Consider the following 21429-nt stretch of genomic DNA (forward strand, 5'->3'; position numbering starts at 1 on the left):
GGACTGGTGAAGGAGAGAGGAAGAAGAGGGCAGGGGGACACTGGTCAGGACGAACGTCTCTAGGAGATAGTGAACAAAAGGAAGAATAGACAGGGAAAGCAATGCAGACAGAAGGAGGAAAGATAAAGGTGTTGTAACCTTGTATCTGGCTGCAGTGCACACTCATCTCCGATTCCCCCTTTCCTCCTTTCCTATGACGCCTTCTCGTCCATCACTCCATCTACGCCTGCTTCGGTACGCTCTTTACAGAGGACGGGTCAGGATAAACTGTGTACGACAAACTACAGACCTGATTTGCCTTTTCTTTTACCCTTTTTTTTTACTTTAATAATAATTTTACTTAATTAAAACCGGGAAAGCATCTGTGTCATTTTAGATTTTTGCCTTGTCTATTCAAAAATAGCAGATATAAGATACAAGCTTACTTTGCACCTCTGTGAGCTCGTACATCTTCTATTTTTGAACATTTTTGAAAAATGTGAGAACTACTGATTTAGAAGACATTTGTAGAATTGGCCTCAGGTCTTAATGGATTAAAGGGGGGGGGGGGCAGAAGAACGAGTGCAGGTTGTATTGACTGTGCAAATCGTCTTGCAGGAGCCAGTTGATAACATCTGGGTCACAACTACTGAAAGGTTATTATAGGACCACCCCCTAAGACAAAAACAAAAGTGTGACAGACATGAATCCGGACCGATCACGGACGTCCTTAGACCAACCATGGACTTCCGTAACAGCACAGCCAATCAGAGGATTACCTGAAATTTTCTATGACAAAACCCTGACATGTTGACCGTGTGTTATTCAGATTTCAGACCCTCGGTCTTGGTTGTGTCTGACTGACCACGTGACATTATTGTACAGCTGACTCACAATACGGTATCTATCCACATTGAAACCAACATGCAATCCAAGATGGAACAAGTAATTAGGAGGCAATAAAAAAAGCAGACTTTCACCAGCTTAAACACATAATGTCTTCTCCAGTCTCATACGAACGCACGCACTGCTGACTGTAACTTTCCTACCCGTCTGTAATTTCACTGCGACAGCATAAAATAGATGAAGTGTGGCCTTCGACCTCCAAGCGCCAAAGGCCACTCAGTTTTAGCAGGGCAAAGGCTGATGATAGGAGAGTGAGACCTACCAGTCCTTGTTTGAACACAGATGACGGGGTAATACAAACTGATAAGACTGGCACATACACTGATGGCACATACACACATGTGCGTGGCATGGATGTCGGGCACATACACACATGCGCAACATGCGCAGAGAGAGAGAGAGAGAGAGAGAGAGAGAGAGAGAGAGAGAGAGAGAGAGAGAGAACATAGTTGGAAGTTATGGTTGCTCTAAAGTAGGGGTCTTAGCTCTTCTCAGTGCACCAGAATAGGACTATCCTTGACTACAGATTATGTATAAGTATGGCCAATAAGAGTATATGGATTTCTTTCTCTGCAATATCTTATGTTACTACTATATGCAACTCAATTTCCTTGTGTGAATATGGTTTTAAACAGATCATTTCCAATTGTATGTTCTGCTAACATGGATTAAAGATTGAATTATACTAATCATTTAAACCAACACTATACACATATAACCTAAGTTACAGTGGATGTTGCTACTGTGGAAAGAAAATAATCTCAGGGCCAGAGGTTGACGGAATGTTTAGAAAGCATTGGGTAAAACCGTCTAGACAGGCCTGTGATGTGATGTTTTACTCACAAGTCACAACTGATAGGAAAACAGGAAGAAAAAAAACACACTAGGCCATGAAGGCACCATTCAAGAGTCAAGAGTCCAGAAAGATCAGACAGCAAGTGTGAGAGACTAGAGCGATAAACAGACAGATCAACTGAAAAACAAAACAGATAGGCAGATAGATTGATAGCAACAATTGATAGCAACAAAGGGTGTCAAAAATAATAGGAAAAGAAAGAAAAAAGAATAAGAAAAATAATGGGATCGTCAAACAGACACGCAAACAAGTGTGATGAAAAACATTTGATCCCAAAATCATTGAGGAAAAACAAATGTGTTCATGTTATTTGGCTAAATCATTTTAGCAGAAAACATGCAGCACTACCGTAATCCCCTACATTCCTACCCTACATTTTTGTATGTCATTTTGTCAACATCGTGCAGTCTATGGATGCAACTATCAATTCTTTATTTGCGTAGCGATGATTCATCGATTCCTTTGTCAATTAATCGAATAATCGATTTTAAGCGCTTAAGGTAGGGTAAGTGATATTTTTGGGTCAAAACAAAACGTTTTTTGTTAAAAGGTTAAAGCACTATATTCTGATAGTAATAATTGCTATAGTGTTTGTTCAGTAACAGGGGTCCCCCCATCTCTCCAGCTCTTTAATAAACAGAAAATACCTTTTCAGGTAGGTGACAATATTTCAGCCAATCAGGAGAGAGTACCCATTTATCAGCTTCATTTATATAGTGTTCCAGTTCCAATTTTGTCAGCTAATTTTTTTTTGTCACCATTTTCACTTGTTTAATCTGTATCCTGACTGAGTTCTCTATACTGATTGGATAAAATTGGTATCCCCACATGAAAATGCATTTTCTGTTTAATACAGAGCTGGAGGGACATGGCGACTCCTGTTACTGAAATAACACTCTATAGCAATGAGTACTATGAGAATATAGAGCTATTTAACACTTATTTTAACTAAATAAAATCACTTACCCTACCTTTAAGCACAACGACGTCATGTAAAAATAGTGAAAATAGCAGATCTACAAGCTCACAAGACGGCGACGAGTTGGAAGCTTGTAGATCGGACATTTTCACTTTTTCTTATTTCTTTGAGATTTATCGCCTACAATGACATGTCCAAAATAGCGATAAATTATTGATTGATTATTTTATTAACCTATCGGTTATTTTTTATAATAGATTAAATGGATTAACTCGATTAACTGTTGCACCCCTAATGCAGTCCTACTGGAGTGGAGACAGATTGATACAAATGTCAGGGTAGATAAGAGCTGGGAGATATGGATGGATAAAATAAAAAATGATCCCGACTTCAAAGACAGCTGGGCAGAGATTGTCTGTCTGTCTGTCTGTCTGTCTGTCTGTCTCTAGCGTTGTTCCATTATGTATGACATAAACCTGGCTCAGATAACCCCGGATCGCATCAGCAGGGTCACTTTACCAACTAGTAACATTACTACACCGCTCTGCAGGCAAAAATACCATGGTTTATGGGTATGTACCGGTACTAAACTACGTTGGCCAATGCAAACAGTTTATGCTGTGGCATATTCACTTGTCTCATGAAGAGAAAATAACTGCACAAACCGATATGGGGGAAAGCAAATTACAAACACACACGCCATGCCAGCTTCAAGGACGCCTTGTTTGTGTACGGTACGGGCATAGAGATCGAGATAGAACGTCCTCTTCAAAGCCACAGAGACAACGATGGCAGAGGAGATACCTACAGCCAGCGAGGTGCCAATGGAGTGGTAGCAATGACAGGGGCAGACTGAGGCAGGCCTGGACTGGGGCACAGAGCCAAGGCCACAGGAAAGCCAGGTTGGCGTGCAAACTGGTCATTTGTCTTGTTGGTATGAAGTTGAGGAGGCTGAAACCAATGATATGGGACGTAACAAATACAATCTGGAATCTTAGCCTGTATCAATATGTCAGGTTTTAAGCCAGACTCAACCTGACGATTACACTTCCCACCCCTGCTGTGTGGTGTGTGTGTGTGTGTGTGCGCGTGTGTGTGTGTGTGTGTGTGTGTGTGTGTGTGTGTGTGTGTGTGTGTGTGTGTGTGTGTGTGTGTGTGTGTGTGTGTGTGTGTGTGTGTGTGTGTGCTTTCCTGTCTACCTGCTTGTCTGATGCTGATGTTGTGAAACACAGAATGAACTGGTATGGAGCAAGACACAGAGACACTGAGAGGTACTGGTGATGTCAGACTGTCATCAGAAAATTTCGTGCCTATATACCAGCTTTGCTTTGCTGCAATCACCCTCCCCCACACTTCCCAGCTGTCTTTCTTCACTTGGTATAAATGTCAACAACAATCACATAAGATCCCCCCCCCCCCGCCATCTCACTTTAGCCCTTCTTACGAGGAGCATGTTCCTGCAATTCAGGAAGATGCAGTTTCAGGACCACAGTCCTAGGACCTCTAATGCAGGAGCATAGCATCGTTTCTCACCTTAGTGCGACCATTGATGACGCAGTCCCCCAGCTGTCCATTGGCGGCGCTGTACATGATGGCCTCATCGATATGAGCCATCAGCGCCCCGATGCTCTGGCACCCCGGTTCACGTCCTTCCACCCAGGCAATCTGGTCGCCCCGGATGTTCCGAGAAGGAATACTCTGGCTGACTAGCTGGCCACCACGGAACTTTCCGGTGCTGTTTAGGATCTCCACCTCCTCGAGAACCCGCTCTCCCAGCTGAGAACCAAGGAAGTTCTCCTTCACACATATGCCATAATACTTCAAACAGGGGACAATGTACTGCTGAGCGACGCGCTCCACCGACCAGCCGGATCCCGCGGCAAACTGTAATGGCGGGATGATGCTGGCCTCTACTGGGGAGGTCTGGCCGGCTGCAGAAGATGGGCAGAGCGACGCCAGCTTATATCCGATGTGGTGGAGCTTTGTGTTGGGGGGGGCATGCGGTGAGGTAAGAGGCTGAGACACACTATAGTGCAAAGTATTGTTGTGGTTCATTTGGTTGCTATGGATAATGTTATTGCCATTGACAGCGAGTGGAGCAACAACCCGGGGCATTCCAGAGGGGTCTGAGGGTTTGTGAAGGATATTGTCCTCTGCAAGCCGCCTCCTTTTGAAATCTGCAGTCGGTGAGTCTCCTGAGCAATAAGCCAGGGCCACAGAACTTCCTAACCCTGACCCCGATAACCCCATAGGACCATTAATAGTCACTGACTCGATTTCCGGATTCTCCCCACCTTTCCGTTTCTGTTGTTGCACCTGTCTGGCCTTCAGCTCGCCGTTGACATTTTTCAGCAACAAATCACATTTGTCAGGAACTCTTCTGTCTCCATTCTCCATCACACATGCTCTGCTGAAAAGGGGGTAACCATTCAGCGCCTCCGCGGCTGTCCCTTCCAATGGCGGAGGGTAACCTTTGGGCGTTTGAGTCAAAACGCAACTGTGGCTCCCCTCGATGCTGGAGCATGGAGACACCACTCCATTACAATGAGGAATTACCAATTTAGACTGTATCTGTACAGCTCTAATCCCATTGGGAACAGTTTGGGAGGCGAGGCCCGCTAATAATTCAGATGCTGTGGGACTGGCCCCCTTCACTGTGCAGTAGCGGTTCAGTCCCATGCTTTCTTCTCGATACGGCTGAAGCTCACGCGTTGTCAGTCTCTCCTGAGAGGCTCTGTGGGAAGAGCTCGGATTTAAAAGGTCCATGTGTTCCCACCTCTCCATTTCATAGTGTACGGTGCTGGATGCTCACGTAGCTCACGTCCTCCTCGCTTCATTTTCTAACCGTGAGTCACAGTGAGAGTGCAGCACAACAACTGCTCCCTCTGAGGAAGAGGAGCTTTGACACCGCTTCTGGAAGTTTCACATCGAGGACGTCTTCTTCCATGGGATTTTCTTTCATCCATCATTCTGGATTAGACTACCATATACATTTACTCATTGTGTCCTGGGTGGCATTGAAGTAAACAAAACAGAAAACAAGATGTTAGTCTGATTGATAGCAGACAAGGATAATCAATACACTTTATTGATATTGAGTTGCACCAGAAGCTTTAAAGTAGGCTGTATAGTAAATATACAGACCACTTCTTGTACTAATCTATAGTCTACTACTGTCAGTAATTAGCCTATATGTCTGTTTATATTTTCTGAATGGCAATTCTTGAGGTAGGAATTGTTTGACTTTCTGTAGGCTAGGCGAATGTAGTAACAATAAATGTTTTTATTTATTTGTTTCAAAATTGAAATATGAATCGATTACGCACTGAAACGCCCAGCAGGTCTTGATGATCTCCAATGATTATTGATTCAGCAACAATTTGGGTTGGTATTAAAAAAATAAACTAAGATCTTACAAGACAAGACATACACAAATATAATTCTATAAAAGAAAAGTCCTGGTGTCAGCTTGTAGTTCTGTTTTTCCTTCCTACTACAGACTATATAAATAAGACATGAGGTTACCGTAACAAGCAGCGGTCTTACCTTCCAGAGCTACAATATAACAAGCAGCGGTCTTACCTCGGCAGAGCTACAGCAGCCTACGTGACAGGCTGCGGGTACGCATGCATCGCATGTTCCGGGATTGTCTTGATGCCGCTCCTCGTCCCATGCTATTTGTATTTGTTTTTTTTTACTCGGTTATAAATATCAGAGAAACCGACACCGTTTGCTCTTCGGCGCTAGTAATATTATGTAAAAGCAAAGCGTCCAGGGGGTACAGTAACAGTAGTCTAACATATTACACACACCCCAACAACAACCAAAAAGTCCGCTTCGTTCCGCCGAACGTGCGCCTCCACTGGTAACTCCCCACAGTTCTCTCTCTCTCTCTCTCTCTCTCTCTCTCTTTCTCTCTTTCTCTCCCTCTCTCTCTTTCTCTCTCTCTAGTTCCCTCCACCCCCCCCTCTCTCTCTCTCTCTCTCTCTCTTTCTCTCTCTCTCAGTGTATCTCTCTCTCTCTCTCTCTCTCTCTCTCTCTCTCTCTCTCTCTCTCTCTCTCTCTCTCCCCCTCCATTCCCTCTGCTGTCAGTTACACGTGCACAGAGGTCACGTGACGTGTTTCTACTACAGCTCATGTGGAGGGCTATAGGCACCACATACCATAAAAGTATGCCTGCTCTGCCTTTATTCCTTAGCTTAATGTTTTGCAACATACCATCAGATTATTATTTTGTAATAGTGAAAATGTCTGTGGAACTATTGTCAATAGTTTCTCTCTTACAGACAGAGGGTCTATTGAGTAATAAAATGATGTCTTCATCGAAAGTGGATTTTGCTGTAGTAGGCTAATGCCAGCATTTGTTTGGGACCAGACAGCAATCTTTGCTTCAACCATCTTCTACATACATCAGTGATTCTAAATGGATCCTTACAGGTCTGTAACTCTGAGAGTATACAAATGGAACCACATTTTGTTCCATTTGTATACTCTCAGAGTTATGGAGCTCCTCAAAATGTAATTACAGAACCACTGATATATATGTACAGTATTGTTAAGGGGAAGTGAGGTAAAATCTGCCACTAAAAAATGTGGTGGATTATTATGCCCCACTCAGAGGGATTATTACTAGAGGAAGGGGGAGGTCTTTTTTTTTTTTACAAAACGTTGGTATGCTATACATTTATACAGCATGGACATATGTGATTGGACAGCAGCCAATGTGTACTACTGGCTGGATCAGCAGGGGCTTCTCACACCTCAGCGCACGCACGCACACATACACACACGCACACACACACACACACACACACACACACACACACACACACACACACACACACACACACACACACACACACACACACACACACACACACACACACACAATGAGATGTTGCTAGTCATACTTACATATTTCCACATGCAATGCATAAGATTTTGGTCAAAGGGTCAAAGTCACAATGCCCTGCAGCTTTTCATTGTTCCACAGAGTTTCACTTTGAATGTCTTTTTGTGGTTAGGGACGGGTGAGGGTTTTTACAGTAGTTCAGCAATAGGTAACTGGAACAGCCTCTACAAAATGCATGAAGTCACACACATTTATACAAGCCTTCAGTCACACTTTAGGGCAGCAAAGTAGCAACATACATTCAGGTTCCAACTTACAAATGTTTTTTACCATCTTTTCTCATTCATTCAGTCAGTCAGTCAGTCAGTGAGTGAGTCAGTCAGTCAGTCAGTCAGTCAGTCAGTCAGTCAGTCAGTCAGTCAGTCAGTCAGTCAGTCAGTCAGTCAGTCAGTCAGTCGTTACAAAACGTTGGTATGCTATACATTTATACAGCATGGACATATGTGATTGGACAGCAGCCAATGTGTACTACTGGCTGGATCAGCAGGGGCTTCTCACACCTCAGCGCGCACACGCTCGCTCGCACGCACGCACACACACACACACACACACACACACACACACACACACACACACACACACACACACACACACACACACACACACACACACACACACACACACACACACAATGAGATGTTGCTAGTCATACTTACATATTTCCACAGGCAATGCATAACATTTTGGTCAAAGGGTCAAAGTCACAATGCCCTGCAGCTTTTCTTTGTTCCACAGAGTTTCACTTTTAATGTCTTTTTGTGGTTAGGGTGAGGGTTTTTACAGTAGTTCAGCAATAGGTAACTGGAACAGCCTCTACAAAATGCATGAAGTCACACACATTTATACAAGCCTTCAGTCACACTTTAGGGCAGCAAAGTAGCAACATACATTCAGGTTCCAACTTACAAATGTTTTTTACCATCTTTTCTCATTCATTCAGTCAGTCAGTCAGTCAGTCAGTCAGTCAGTCAGTCAGTCAGTCAGTAAGTTCAACTGCTTAACCACTCAAACCCTAGGCCTATATACTTTATGATGCAACGTGTTGTGAGCTAAATTTATCTATTTCTGAACATTTGGAAATTTAGGGATGCCAAGTTGAAAGTGCATAGATGAAGGCTGTGTATTCATAAGAAATTCAGTGAGTGTATATTCAGATTCAGAGTGTTCAGATCATGGCTAACAGATTGTGTAAATAGATAACAGATCTGTATTGAACTTTGGTTTGTAGTCTGTAAGAGAACAAGTAAGAACACTTATTTGAGGATCAACATGAAGAATGCTACGCAGCGACGGATCATGTTCAGGAAATGTAACAGTATCATATTTGGTTATTATGTTCCTGGAAATTGTATCATAGCCACAGATTGCTAAAGGTAAAACAAATGATAAAGGCTGCACACACACTTCCTGTGTAGCTGGATGGAAGATCTTTTTTTGTTTGTTTTAGCTGTTTATGGTAGTTATCTTCACATGCATTAATCTCACAACAGTCAGTTAATGGAGGGGAGCTTTTATATTATATGGCAATAAAACAAAATCCACACAAACTCAATGGAAAGTGGACTTTCCCCAATTCCTTCCCTTTCAGTAAGGCTCTAAATGTATACAGTCCACAATCCACTCCATCATATTTTCCATTGCCAATCAGCCATAATCATGATAGCTTATTATTAGAAACAATGTTTCATAGCAGTGTGAAATGTAAGATGCTTGATTGTACACTCTTTAAAAGGATGTGTCATTTTTGACACATCTGTGTGACTAGGTTGGCTTGGTAGTTTTCATTATGTTGCTGGTATCAACAAAAGATGTGATGAAACAAATGGAGGTTATTACAAAGTAAACATAACGTGTTGACATAATGTTGGAAAATCATTCTTTTGTGGGTGTCAGTTGGTATTTTAGGAGCGTTGCTTGGTGCTTTAACAACAGATCAATATTGGTGTTTGAGTTTCTGACAAAAAAGTTTTTGTTCTGAATTGAAGTTCAACTTGATTACTGCATGAGTCAGTGAGACACATACACACATGCACGCCACTACAATGTTATTGATACACTAATGGAGCCCAGGGAGTAAACAAAATCCAAGAAAAAAAAATGGTAATGCTGGATCAAGAGATGAAAGGAAATCACTATCATAATTAAAGGAAACAACAGGCTTGTTGTGCACCCATAAATAACTCTTCCTTCACAGCTTCCCATCCGGAGTCCTGCAGTGTTCCTAATGAGGGAGCTTTCCCAATGTTTTTAAGCAGCTGGAATCTAAGCTTGGCAATGATGATCCAGCCGTCCGTCCGTCCGTCCGTCCGTCCGTCCGTCCGTCCGTCCATCTGTCTGTCTACCACTTGGTCCCAAACCAAAAAAGTACACAATTATCTGAAAAACTACTGGGTGAATTACCATGGAATTTGCGTGCACCTTCATTCTTGCCAGGGGATGAACCCTACTGATTTTGATGGCCCCATGGCCTTTTCTCCAGGACCACCCTTAAGGCTAAAATGTCCCCTTGCACACAACATCACAAAATCAAATGGCCGGAATGCCATGAAACAAGCTGTGTGCATTCTAGCTCCACGGAGGATGAACCCCACTGCTTTTGGCCTTTCCTCTAGTGCTAGGCCAAAATTTTGACTCTGGAAGGCGTGGTGAGGTTATGGTTAGGGTAAGGATCTGGGCAGTGGTGTGGTCTAGGTTTTTTTTCGGAGGTATACGATAATCATTCCCTGCACGAGATGCGCATGGTCGTGGGTATACGCTAGCGCGTTTTCAATGGATGAAATGGTTAGTAGACTGTATACGCTTTTCCCCAAAAAAATCTACACTGTATACGGCGTATACAGCGGGACACGGTAGAACACACCACTGGATCTGGGAGGGTGTTCAGAGGGCCTGGCAGTTTACTAGCGTTTTCTTTACTAAAGCTGTCTGACGGCTGAATATCCAGTGCCAAAAAAGAAAAAGTCATATTAGACAGGTAACTCAACACCCCACCCAAGCTTCCCTTAAGTTCAATTAATTATACGTGGGCGACTTTGTCTGTTGACTAGCTGACACTTAACACTTTCTTTTTTTCCAGGAACTGCAAAACAGTGCAGTCACTGCCAAGGTCAGTGCTCCCAATGCAGCTGGACTGGAATATCCCAGCCTGCACAACACAGACTAGTGCAAATCTGCACGTATACACATCTCCTCCTCCTCCTTCTCCTCCTCCTATCTGTCTCTGTCTCTCTCACTCTCTTTCCCTTTCTATATATATATTTATCTCCCTCCCACTCCCTTTCTCAGATGACACCACAGAAAACAATCAGTTAAGGAAGGAACTTTATGTACAGGATCAGCCTGGTTGATTGTCTTTTATGTTTATGTTCTCCTTCCAAGCTATTAAAAGACTAACAAAAATATTGAATTATTACCTTCAAAATGATGCACATGAGCAACATGTAGTATTTATATTAAACTACCATTAGTCTGAATATTGTATACACAATCTATGAATCTGGCTATGCCGTATACACACGCTCTGCATGTTTGTAGCACATATTTAATATTTGCATGCTAGTGTGCAACCTACAGTATAGGCTTACATATTCTGGTCACATTCTATAAGTAGGTCATGCTGTATCGCTAGTATTGTGTGACGAGTGAAGCCTAATTCATGATTCATCGCGACAGTGTTGCTCGTCTCTAATAACCTAGCCAGTATGTTGCATACGTATGCTATATGACTAGATGCCTGACAACATGTGGCTTAGAAGCCCACGTTTTTCTAATGCCCACATGAATCCTAGCGACTTTTAAGTTTTAAGTGGTTTAAGTGGTCAAGTGCCCCCCTTTTAATGGCCAGAAGGTTATTGCCCCCCTTTTGACGAAAAGATGGATGTAAACCTAAATTCAGTCATTAGCCAACTAGAAAAGATGCCCGCCAATCCGGGTTGCATACCCAGGGCTGTGTTGCAACCTGTCGTAACAAAATGTGTAGGAAAAGTAGGCAAAACTGTGTTTTGCACAGTGTTTGATGTGTTTGATGGACAGCATTTCGTGCAAAACGGGCTACTCCCACAAACATTGGAATCCAACCTTATCCAATCAGGATAGAAATGAAAAATCTGACAGATAGGCCTTTGTCTTGATCATATGACTATAGAGATGTGTACAAATTTGCGTCAAGAAAAGAAGTGTACTCCTTGGAGTACAGGTCTCTGCCAGGCCTGGTTCGGGTTGCCTACCTAGGGCCAACATTATCATCATACCCTCAACTACTTTCATCTATTGGCCTATACAACATGTAGTGGATGAGTTCACAGAGCGCAAGGCTCGTCGAGTCCCCTTCAAATAATGGTGAGTAGGTCTAGAACCTTACGTGACATTGAATTTTATACTTTTGTACTTGAACTAATGGGCCGCCATACCTATTTTTCCCAAGTATTCTATCATCTAACTATTGATAATTTAGCTCCAATGTTACAAAATGTCATGGTCACTGCTCATGGAATTGAACTAAAATGCTTGTAAGCCCAGCAGTTGCTGGAATGTCTGTTGTAAAGCGGGGGGAAAAAATAGTTCAAATATAAGTTTGAATATAAGTTCAAACTTTAATTTATTATGTAGGCCTAGCCTAGCACCACAATGAAACAGTATAGGCTTTTTCCACCGCGACAGGACTGTGTGTAATTTGGCGAGGGGGGGTCTGGTCATGCACCATGCCCCCCGGCCCGGCTTTGACTTGTTCCACCACTGTCTTTTTGTTCGCGGGCAATGCAGTTCCCATACCAGGTGACACAGCCTGACTCAACGCTTTTGATGGAGCTGTTGTAGAACAACGTGAGGATGCGGGGAACCACTCCCGACGGATCCAGTATAGTTGCTGCTGAGGCTTTTTCCTCATATGCGTGGTGTGTGCCCCACTTGAGTTCCGATGTGTACGCCGGGGTACTTGACTTTAACTTTAACCTTTCCACCTCAATGCCATCGATGAAGATGGGGTTGTGCTCTCTCCTCAGCTCCTTGGTCTTGTTGACGTTGAGGGCGAGGTTGTTCTCCTGACACCAGAGTACCAATGATCTGATCTACTCGTCCCTGTAGGCAGACTCATCATTGTTGCAAATTTTGCGATAGTAGCAATGAAAAACTGCTCAACTGGAAGAAACGTCAGGCAGGACCAGGCTCTAGGACGGACGGCCATCTGCCTCGACCATGTCGAGGGGCGGGGGGAGAGTATGTCGAAGTTTTAGTAGATATAGATAGATGCTTTATTTGTCCTTGCGGAAATCCATTTAGCACAAGGACAATTATGAAGGACAAACTCACAATTGTCTTAACAGGCTTAACAGTAACAGTGTCTTTACAATATATTATGTAATAGGCTGAAGGCGCCAAGACAGAGAGCATGCTAACCTTTGCAGCAGTAGACATCCTGAGAAACAAGAGAGGTTATATGAACATCTGCCATGTCCACATTTTGCACGGTATTTAAATCAATATTGATCAAGTGAGTGTGTTAGTTACATACTGTAGATACCTGCATGGAATCAGCCAATTACACGACGCATAGGCTTTCTTTATGATTTCATCTATTGTTTTTATGATTGCCTGTGACTACGTGCAGACACGCGATCGTGGGTGTGTGCTTAGGTTAAATAACATCCTTGTACAGTGTATTTATAGGATGTTAGGTTGTTAAAATGCTGTATATCACAGCAGGGGGTGTGGCGATGGCGTGTGTAGGTACGACACCCCCTTATCTTCAGGATATGAGCCAATCCCACGCCCCTTAACGCTCGCTTATGATCGGCTAATACAGGAAGTCTTTTCGTTCCTTCCTTAAAACACCCTGACCAACGCTCCACATGTCCTAGGCTGTGTCTCAGGTCCTTATCCTGCTCTGTCCTATAGCTCCTCTATCCTCACTCCTACAAGGTTATGTAAAGACGGAATGGACATCTACAGTAGGCCTATATGAAGGTGTATATGTTGCAATATTTGAGAGCTTGTAGATTTGATTTGAGCACTCAAACTCACTGAAATTTGAAACATAACCTGTAATCCACACACGTAATCTTGAGAAATAAAACTTTAAGTCAGAGAAAAAAATACAAACTTGCAGATTGACAGTTGCACAACAAGTATTGTTTATTCTTTGTGACTTCAAATATCAATTGACATGTGTAAATGAGTTTCCATGTCTGAAAACTCAACTCTTCAGACTCCATCTGACCCATCTGATTCTATTTTGATAGATCCTAGTTGTTGACCTGTTTTTGTTATTTAGATTACTTTTGCTTGACCATAAATGTTAAGAATGTTATTTTAGTCTGACAATCCCTGAGGCGTGGTGGGAGAAATATTGGTCCAAAATATTGTCTAGTATATACATACATTCATGAAACCACCTAATGACCCGCTGTCAGGTTATTATTGAAATGTAATCTATAGGCCTAGTGTACGTAATTGAACTTTGTTGCTTAGGTCACTGTGTGTGTACATTAGAATACATGGATTTGTGGTGGGCTATCATCCCTATTACCATCTTGCTGATATTTTAATACGCAGAATTATGATATAATGACAGAGGCTTGCAAAAAGGCATGTTCTGAATATTTGCAAACATAATACTCAAGTAAAGTCAGTTACTCTCCAGATTATCATCTATCAGGAGGTAGAAGTGATAAGCATCTGCCAAATTAGCTCTCAGTTCTGCAGGAACTGGTGCTGTGGTAGACTATTCGTGGGAGCTAGCTCACCATTACTTTCTGCTCCTACATCCTTCTTCAGAATGTCCACATTATTTTGATGTGATGTGATCAATGCCATATCAATGTAGGCTCCCACAGCACTAGTTACCATGAGCTGGGAGCTCATTTGGCAGATGTTTAACTCTTTTACCTCCTGATGGATGATAATCTGGAGAGTAACTGGCTTTACTTGAGTACATAATTGGTTGCAAATATTCAGAACATGCCTTTTTGCAAGCCTCTCTCATTATAACATAAGTCTATTTATTAAGATATCAGCCAGATGGCCATAAGAATGAAAGCCATACTTGTTCTTCCAAAAGATTATGTACTCAAGCATAATGTACATAATAAAGTGACCTTATTCTGAAAAATGCTCAAAGGTCAGCAAAGAAGGTCAGCAGTTGGAAATGTGTTATCAACCTATTGAATGACCAAAATCACATTTTGAAGAACTCAATACCCGAAGCATAACCCACACACACTCCTTTTGGACTTTTATTGGCCAGCAATTGGTTAATTATGCTAATGAATGATACGAATTGATCAACTCTTAGCAACAAAGTTTAATTTCATACACTAGGCCTATAGATTACATTTCAATAATAAAAGCTAATAGAAATCAACATTTCTGGGACCAAGACATTTCCAATAATCTATTTTTGTAATTTTGTAAAAAAAAGGATTGCTCAATGCTGACAGCGGGTCAGCAGGCGGTTTCATGAATTTATTTATAGACAATATTTTGGACCAATTGAAAAGAACTATAGACCACATTTCCCACTTCAGCCAAAAAATGCCCCTTGGCTGCCTATTTAGATAGGGCACCCTAGTTACTTTGAAACTCTAAATCGTTTTCTTTGCACTCTATTTATGTGACAATTTACCCAGTCATCATGCCATTTACTCTGATTTTGCACTTTGTAAGAGCAAGATAAGAGTGTCTGCTAAATGATTAAATTGATCTATGTGTAGGTGGTGTCATGATCTTCTCCTCTGATCCCTCCAGCCCAAATTTGTCATCAGCCCGTTTTCCAGGCCATGGACACTGTCACCATCTGTCACCACATTTATTCCTCTGCACTCTCCCTCGCTCTCTCTCTCTCTCTCTCTTTCCCAGTCTTGTCTCACACGGACTCTGCTCTCTCTCTCTCTCTCTCTCTCTCTCTCTCTCTCTCTCTCTCTCTCTCTCTCTCTCTCTCTCTCTCTCTCTCTCTCTCTCTCCTGTATGTATTGTGTACTGTCCAGTTTCTACAGCTCGATGTTCAGCATGTTCACGTTCATGTCTTAGGGGTTTTGTAGTTCAGTGTTGTGTGTGTTTCATTACCAGGTGTTTCTTGTTGGAATGAACCCAGGTGTTTCCTGTTTGTAATCTTCCCCATGTTTTCCGATCATAGTTTTAGCTTCCATTTTTATTACAATGTCAGCACAGCTGTCACCTTCTGTCCTAAGTTTTTGTTTTGCTCCTGCATTACAAAAAAAAACATCCTGGTTTGGTTTTTGCACCGCCACCAGCTTTTAGCCTGTTCTTCTGTGTTTGGGTCCTACTATTCCTACACACCCGTGAGCGGTGGGGTGCGTAGGTGCAAGCGTGTGGCAAAATTATATACAGGCACACCATCTCCTTCTATTGTTACGCAGACAATACACAATTATATCTTCCGGTGATGTCCAACAACCCGACAAACTTATCCCATTTAGTTAAGTGCCAATGAAATAAAAAAATATGTGCATACTGTGCCAGCAATTTTTAAATTTTCTGTAGTCACAGAATATTTATCTCCAGTATAATCGATCCCCTGATGGGTGCTAATCACTGAGGGTTGCACTGTGTGGTTTCACAAATGTCAACGAGGTCATCACGATCTTGTTGACATTAATTGTCTGCCTTTGAAAATAACATGTCTGGGCCAAAAATACATCGTAAAGAAAAGTGCTCAGGAGCCGAGATACAGCCTTTTTCAGTAATAAGTTAAACAAGAAGTGAATGGAGCAGCAAATCTTCAGATAATGATATCTTGGGTTCTGAAAACAACAAAAAAACATGAAAAAAAAAATCAAAAACACGTCAAACACGTCATTGGCACGTTGGCGGAAAAAAAAGTCGGTAAAATCAGAATTAAATAACATAACCCTAACCTAACCCTAATCCTAACCCTAAAACCGAAATGAAGTAGCCAAAAACGTATCATAATCCGCCCAAAACCCGGTCCCTTGCGACCGCCACATCAGAGGAATCTCGCCTAGAGCGCTGATCAGCCTAGAACCGGCGCTGACTGTAGCTAGAAGATATTAAAGACTGGTTGTCTAATATTTTCTTTCAATTGAACAAAAATAAAAATGTGTATAACTGGTGCAAATCCTTTGCATTATAAAATTGGTCCTTTATCCAGAAATGTCAGGTCTATTGCCAAAAACCTTGGTGTCTTATTTAATCCCACGATACGATACGATACGATACGATACGATAATACTTTATTGTCAGTTCACACTGAAATTTGTCTTGTGACCCAACAGCCATGTATGCAACACATACACAATACACACATTTGACATGACACAAAAAACAAAAATACATACATAAAGACATATAAAGACAAGAGCAATGTCCACCACTCAGCCTACCCCTGGCCTAAACTCCTGATTAAGCCTCAATGTCGTCTGATGGACAAAGGACCTCTTCAGTTTGACCTTATTGTATGTTGGAACACCGTATCTCCTTCCTGAAGGCAGCAACCTACATTCTCCATACAAAACATGGCTAGTGTTTGAAGTGATATTCCTTGCCAACCTTAGCATACTGTTATTATAAGATGTATAGATCCTCTGAAGTGGTTGTCCAACAATCTTTGAACAAATGTTCAGTTGCTGCAGCAGTTGTGACTTTAAGGCTACAGACAGACATCCATACCAGGTGGTACAGTACTGAAGAACACTCAGACTCTATGACGCATTGTGAGTTGCTATTTTTTCCAAATGTTTGCCCCAAAATAGGGACACTAGGGTTCATGTGGTAAAGGCACTTCATGGCTTGGCCCCAAATTACATTTTTGAATTATTAACCCCTTATGAGCCTGTGTGCAGCGGCAGCCGCAGGACCCTGCTAGTTGTTCCTGAGTCGATGCTGAAGACAAAGGGTGACCATGTCTTTGCTGTCACGGCTCCTTTACTCTGGAACGACCTGTATGAGGAGCTCGGGCTTGATAAACCAGTGTCTTCTTTTTAAAACACTACTTAAAACATAAGTAGTAGTACGTCTTGCTGAGCCATGTGGCCTACTGTATCTCCTGTTTCTGTAGCGTGAGGCGGCTTGATGTACAAGTACATCCCTCAGCCATGATGTACAAGAACACCCCCTGGACATGAGGCTAGTATGTCGTAGGGACTTAACCCAAATCCAACCCTTGATGCTGAGTGCCAAGCAGGGAGGCATTGGGTCCCATTGTAGTTTTTAGTCTTTGGTATGACCCGGCCGGGAAATCGAACCCCGACCTGAGCGACCTCCCTATTTCAGGGCGGACACTCTAACGACAAGGCCACTTAAAACATAGTTTTATTAAAAGGCTTTTCCATCATTTAAAAATGTGAAACTTTATTGTTTCTTTCTCTTAATGATTTATTTCTCACTGCGATTCAAATTTTATATTTGCCCACATTACACCTGGTGATAGTATGTCACTTCGCCAGCATGGACGGTCTTGTTTGTTTATGATTTCAATATTGCCCACTCGGCACCTATTGAACACCTGTCCCCCCTTGAAGGGGTCCCCTCTTTTGTCATCCTTAGTTCTCAAGGTTTCTTCCTTTTTTTCCTGTCAAGGGTTTCTTTTCTTGGGAGTTTTTCCTTGCCTGATTGAGGGTGTAAGGATGATAGGTCTTGTTTGTTTTCTTTGTTAATCACTTCTTTGAAGGCCTTTCTATAATAAAAAATGGTATTGTTTGATTCTCTTCTTTTTTCGTGGTCTTTTTCTGCCTTTACAGTTGACTGACAGGAAGTGGGGAGAGAGAGATGGGGAGTGACACGTTGCAAAGGTCGCCGAGAACGGGATTCGAAGCCGCGGCACGCTGTCAGGCTGCAGCCTAGGTGCCCGGACTGCTAGGCCAGTCGTCCAGGCCTTGTTTGATTCTCTTAATGTTTTTATTTCATACTGCACATTTTATACACATTTCTTATTTTGTGTAAAACTTTGTAACTTTGTTTTTATAATTGTTCTATTAGTAAACTTTATTATTATATTGTTAATATTACAAGTAACACAGCTATGCCAATAGCAGGATACAGTAAGTACTTTTATAGGACCTGTGTTCCGCCTGTCACATGCACAATAATCATTCTCCTCCCTTCAAATAACCACGAATACACACATGCACACGCACACACGTTCAGCTCCATGTGCGTGTGCGTGTGCGTGTGCGTGTGCGTGTGCGTGTGCGTGTGCGTGTGCGTGTGCGTGTGTGTGTGTGTGTGCGTGTATGCCTGTGCCTGTGCCTGTGTGTGCGTGACATCATTTTCCCATTGTGTGGAGGATGATGGCGTGAGAGAGACCAGTGGGTCAGCTGCTCATCAGATCAAAGGTTTGGACACACCCCTGCATAAAATGCACACACACACACACACACACACACACACACACACACACACACACACACACACACACACACACACACACACACACACACACACACACACACACACACACACACACACACACACGCAAAAGTACAAACATTTCTGAGGCTCGTGTCCAGCTCTCCATGCTGATAACACCAAACAATCAGGTATGATAGGTGTGGTCTTCTTGGGTCCCTGGGAGACAAAAGACCCCCTGCGAATTGGAACTGGCTTCACTGAGGACAGAGGACACACACACACACACACACACACACACACACACACACACACACACACACACACACACACACACACACACACACACACACACACACACACACACACACACACACACACACACACACACACACACACACACACACACACACACACACACACACTATTACTAGGTATTATAATCTAGTTAATACTCTGTGCACAAGCACAAGCACAGCCAGCAGACAGAAAACCCACTGGAATAAACCATATTATAAGAAAACAAAAAGACCGCTATCTGACATACTGGAAAGTGTCAACCCAAAACCAGAGCGAAATGGAATGCTATTTGGCTCTAAATAATACCATAGCACTGTGACCGGTCCAAAAATAAGGAAAGCTTTGACTAGGTACAGACTCAGTGAACACAGCCTCAAGACAGGCCGCCACAGGCAGACCTGGCGAAGAGAAGACAGACTGTGCAAATGTAGTGAAACAAAGACATTAAAAACGCATAATTCCCACAGATGACAAACACTCAGGGTTTTGAAAACCTGACCAATGACAAAAACATACCACAACACTGATGCAAACACAGCAGCAAGATGTGTTAGCTGTTGTGACAGGAGAAGGATGACCAATGGAATACAACCACCTTAAAGGAGTAGTTCACCCAAAATAATGACTTATTTTCTATAATCTTTGTCGCATTCCTAAGCCAATAATTTGATGAGACCGGTGGAGTCTCTGGTAGACCTGTAGGAGACTCTTTTACAGGTCTACTGACTGATGACCCGGTCATCAAATTATTGGCTCAGGAATGTGACAAAAACATCTCCATTAATTCAAGGCTTCATGGGGTGCGTAATTGATAGAAAATAAGTAATCTTTTGGTTGAACTACTCCTTTAAGGACTACTAATCATTATGTGTATACCTGCACTTTGTACGGAGCTGACCTTGGATACAGATGTAAGTGAAAAGTGTTGCTTTTTGTATAGCTACTATTTGAAAAATTGCTGCTCATTGTCCCCATGGATTTTGAAGTATATGCCTACTCTGTAGGCAAATTAAGTCAGTTTTTCCTAGTTACTATTTGACACAGCTCTGTTTACACACTGCTGTACTCCTTCAATTGTAAATTGACCTTTTTAATTGTTTTCATTTTGACACTTGCTTTGGCAATTTAAACGTTTGTTTTCTCTTGCAAAATAAAGCTCATCTGAATTGAATTGAACTGAATTTAATTATAGTCTTGTGTCCTAGCGCCCCCAGGTGACTTAAACATGTCATCACATGCTGTGTTCCAGAAAGTATTTCAGGCACGTCAAAAAAGCAATCACTCACAGCAGTGGTTATCAACCTGTGGCTCATTATTTTGGGGGGGTCCCCAGATGAAAGTGAAGTGACAATTTAAAAATGTAATACCTAAAAATGGTTTTAAAAGATAAAAGACCATTACTGCATCAAAAATAATCAACAAACTATACTATAAAAACTGGTCAAACATTGGCCAAATTGTCAAATGATACAAGAAAGTGGAAGGCAAAACGTGTGAAAATAGCCGATCTACAAGCTCACAATGCCTCGGAATCTGCTGTTGTCTCAGTCTGAAAAGGTTGAGAACCACTGATATACAGGATAGAGCCACATTGACTATACCAAAAAATATCATGCATATTATTAATCACACATAATAAATACATCACATCTACTTAAGCGTGCATGTATTTCTCACCAACCTTACATAAGGTACTGTAGCAGCCAGCTACTGATAAATACTGATGGTGTATATATATAATATACCATGCATAAATAATACATTGTACGTTCTCTATTTTTTTATTATCCTGTTACAAAAACTACTGACTTTTTTGCTCTTGTTTTTCTCTCTTTTCCCTTCTTAACTAGTATTATCATACCAATACCTACTGCTACATTGTCTGAAGGAAGCCTAACAAAATAAGTTGTACCTGTGCACAAACCTTGGACCCTTGAAACTGGGCTCCTATCGATTCCGATTGGAGCTATTCAAACTACTGACTCTTGTTTTTCTCTTTCTTTCTTTCTCTTTTCTTAACTAGTATTATCATTACCAATAGGCTACCACCTACTGCTACATTGTCTGAAGGAAGCCTAACAAAAATAAATTGTAGTGTGGCACAAGATGTAACCTTGAACCTTTTGAGCCTGGGCTCGAACCGCAGGATGGCGCTATAACATCCGCGTTACCTTTTTCAGAGAACACCGGATGCCCTCTTCTCTAAAGTCCTCTTCCTGGTGTCGGCGGCGGCAGCGG

At 42.2% G+C, this 21429-nt stretch overlaps 1 protein-coding gene across 3 annotated transcripts in view; it reads right to left on the bottom strand.

Moving 5' to 3' along the window:
- egln2 (egl-9 family hypoxia-inducible factor 2) overlaps positions 1 to 6583 on the bottom strand; it is a 31795-nt gene extending 25212 nt beyond the window's left edge. For all 3 annotated transcript variants that reach the window (XM_080428930.1, XM_080428928.1, XM_080428929.1), the window contains exons 1-2: positions 6243 to 6583; positions 4194 to 5667 (exon numbers count right to left, since the gene is read on the bottom strand). In XM_080428930.1, coding sequence (XP_080285056.1) covers positions 4194 to 5444 — 1251 coding nt within the window. In that variant the 5' untranslated portion in view covers positions 5445 to 5667; positions 6243 to 6583. The remainder of the gene's footprint in view (positions 1 to 4193; positions 5668 to 6242) is intronic.
- Positions 6584 to 21429: the final 14846 nt, after the last annotated feature.

This window comes from Gymnoscopelus braueri, assembly GCF_963280865.1.
Source record: "Gymnoscopelus braueri genome assembly, chromosome: 5".
Lineage (NCBI taxonomy): Eukaryota > Metazoa > Chordata > Actinopteri > Myctophiformes > Myctophidae > Gymnoscopelus > Gymnoscopelus braueri.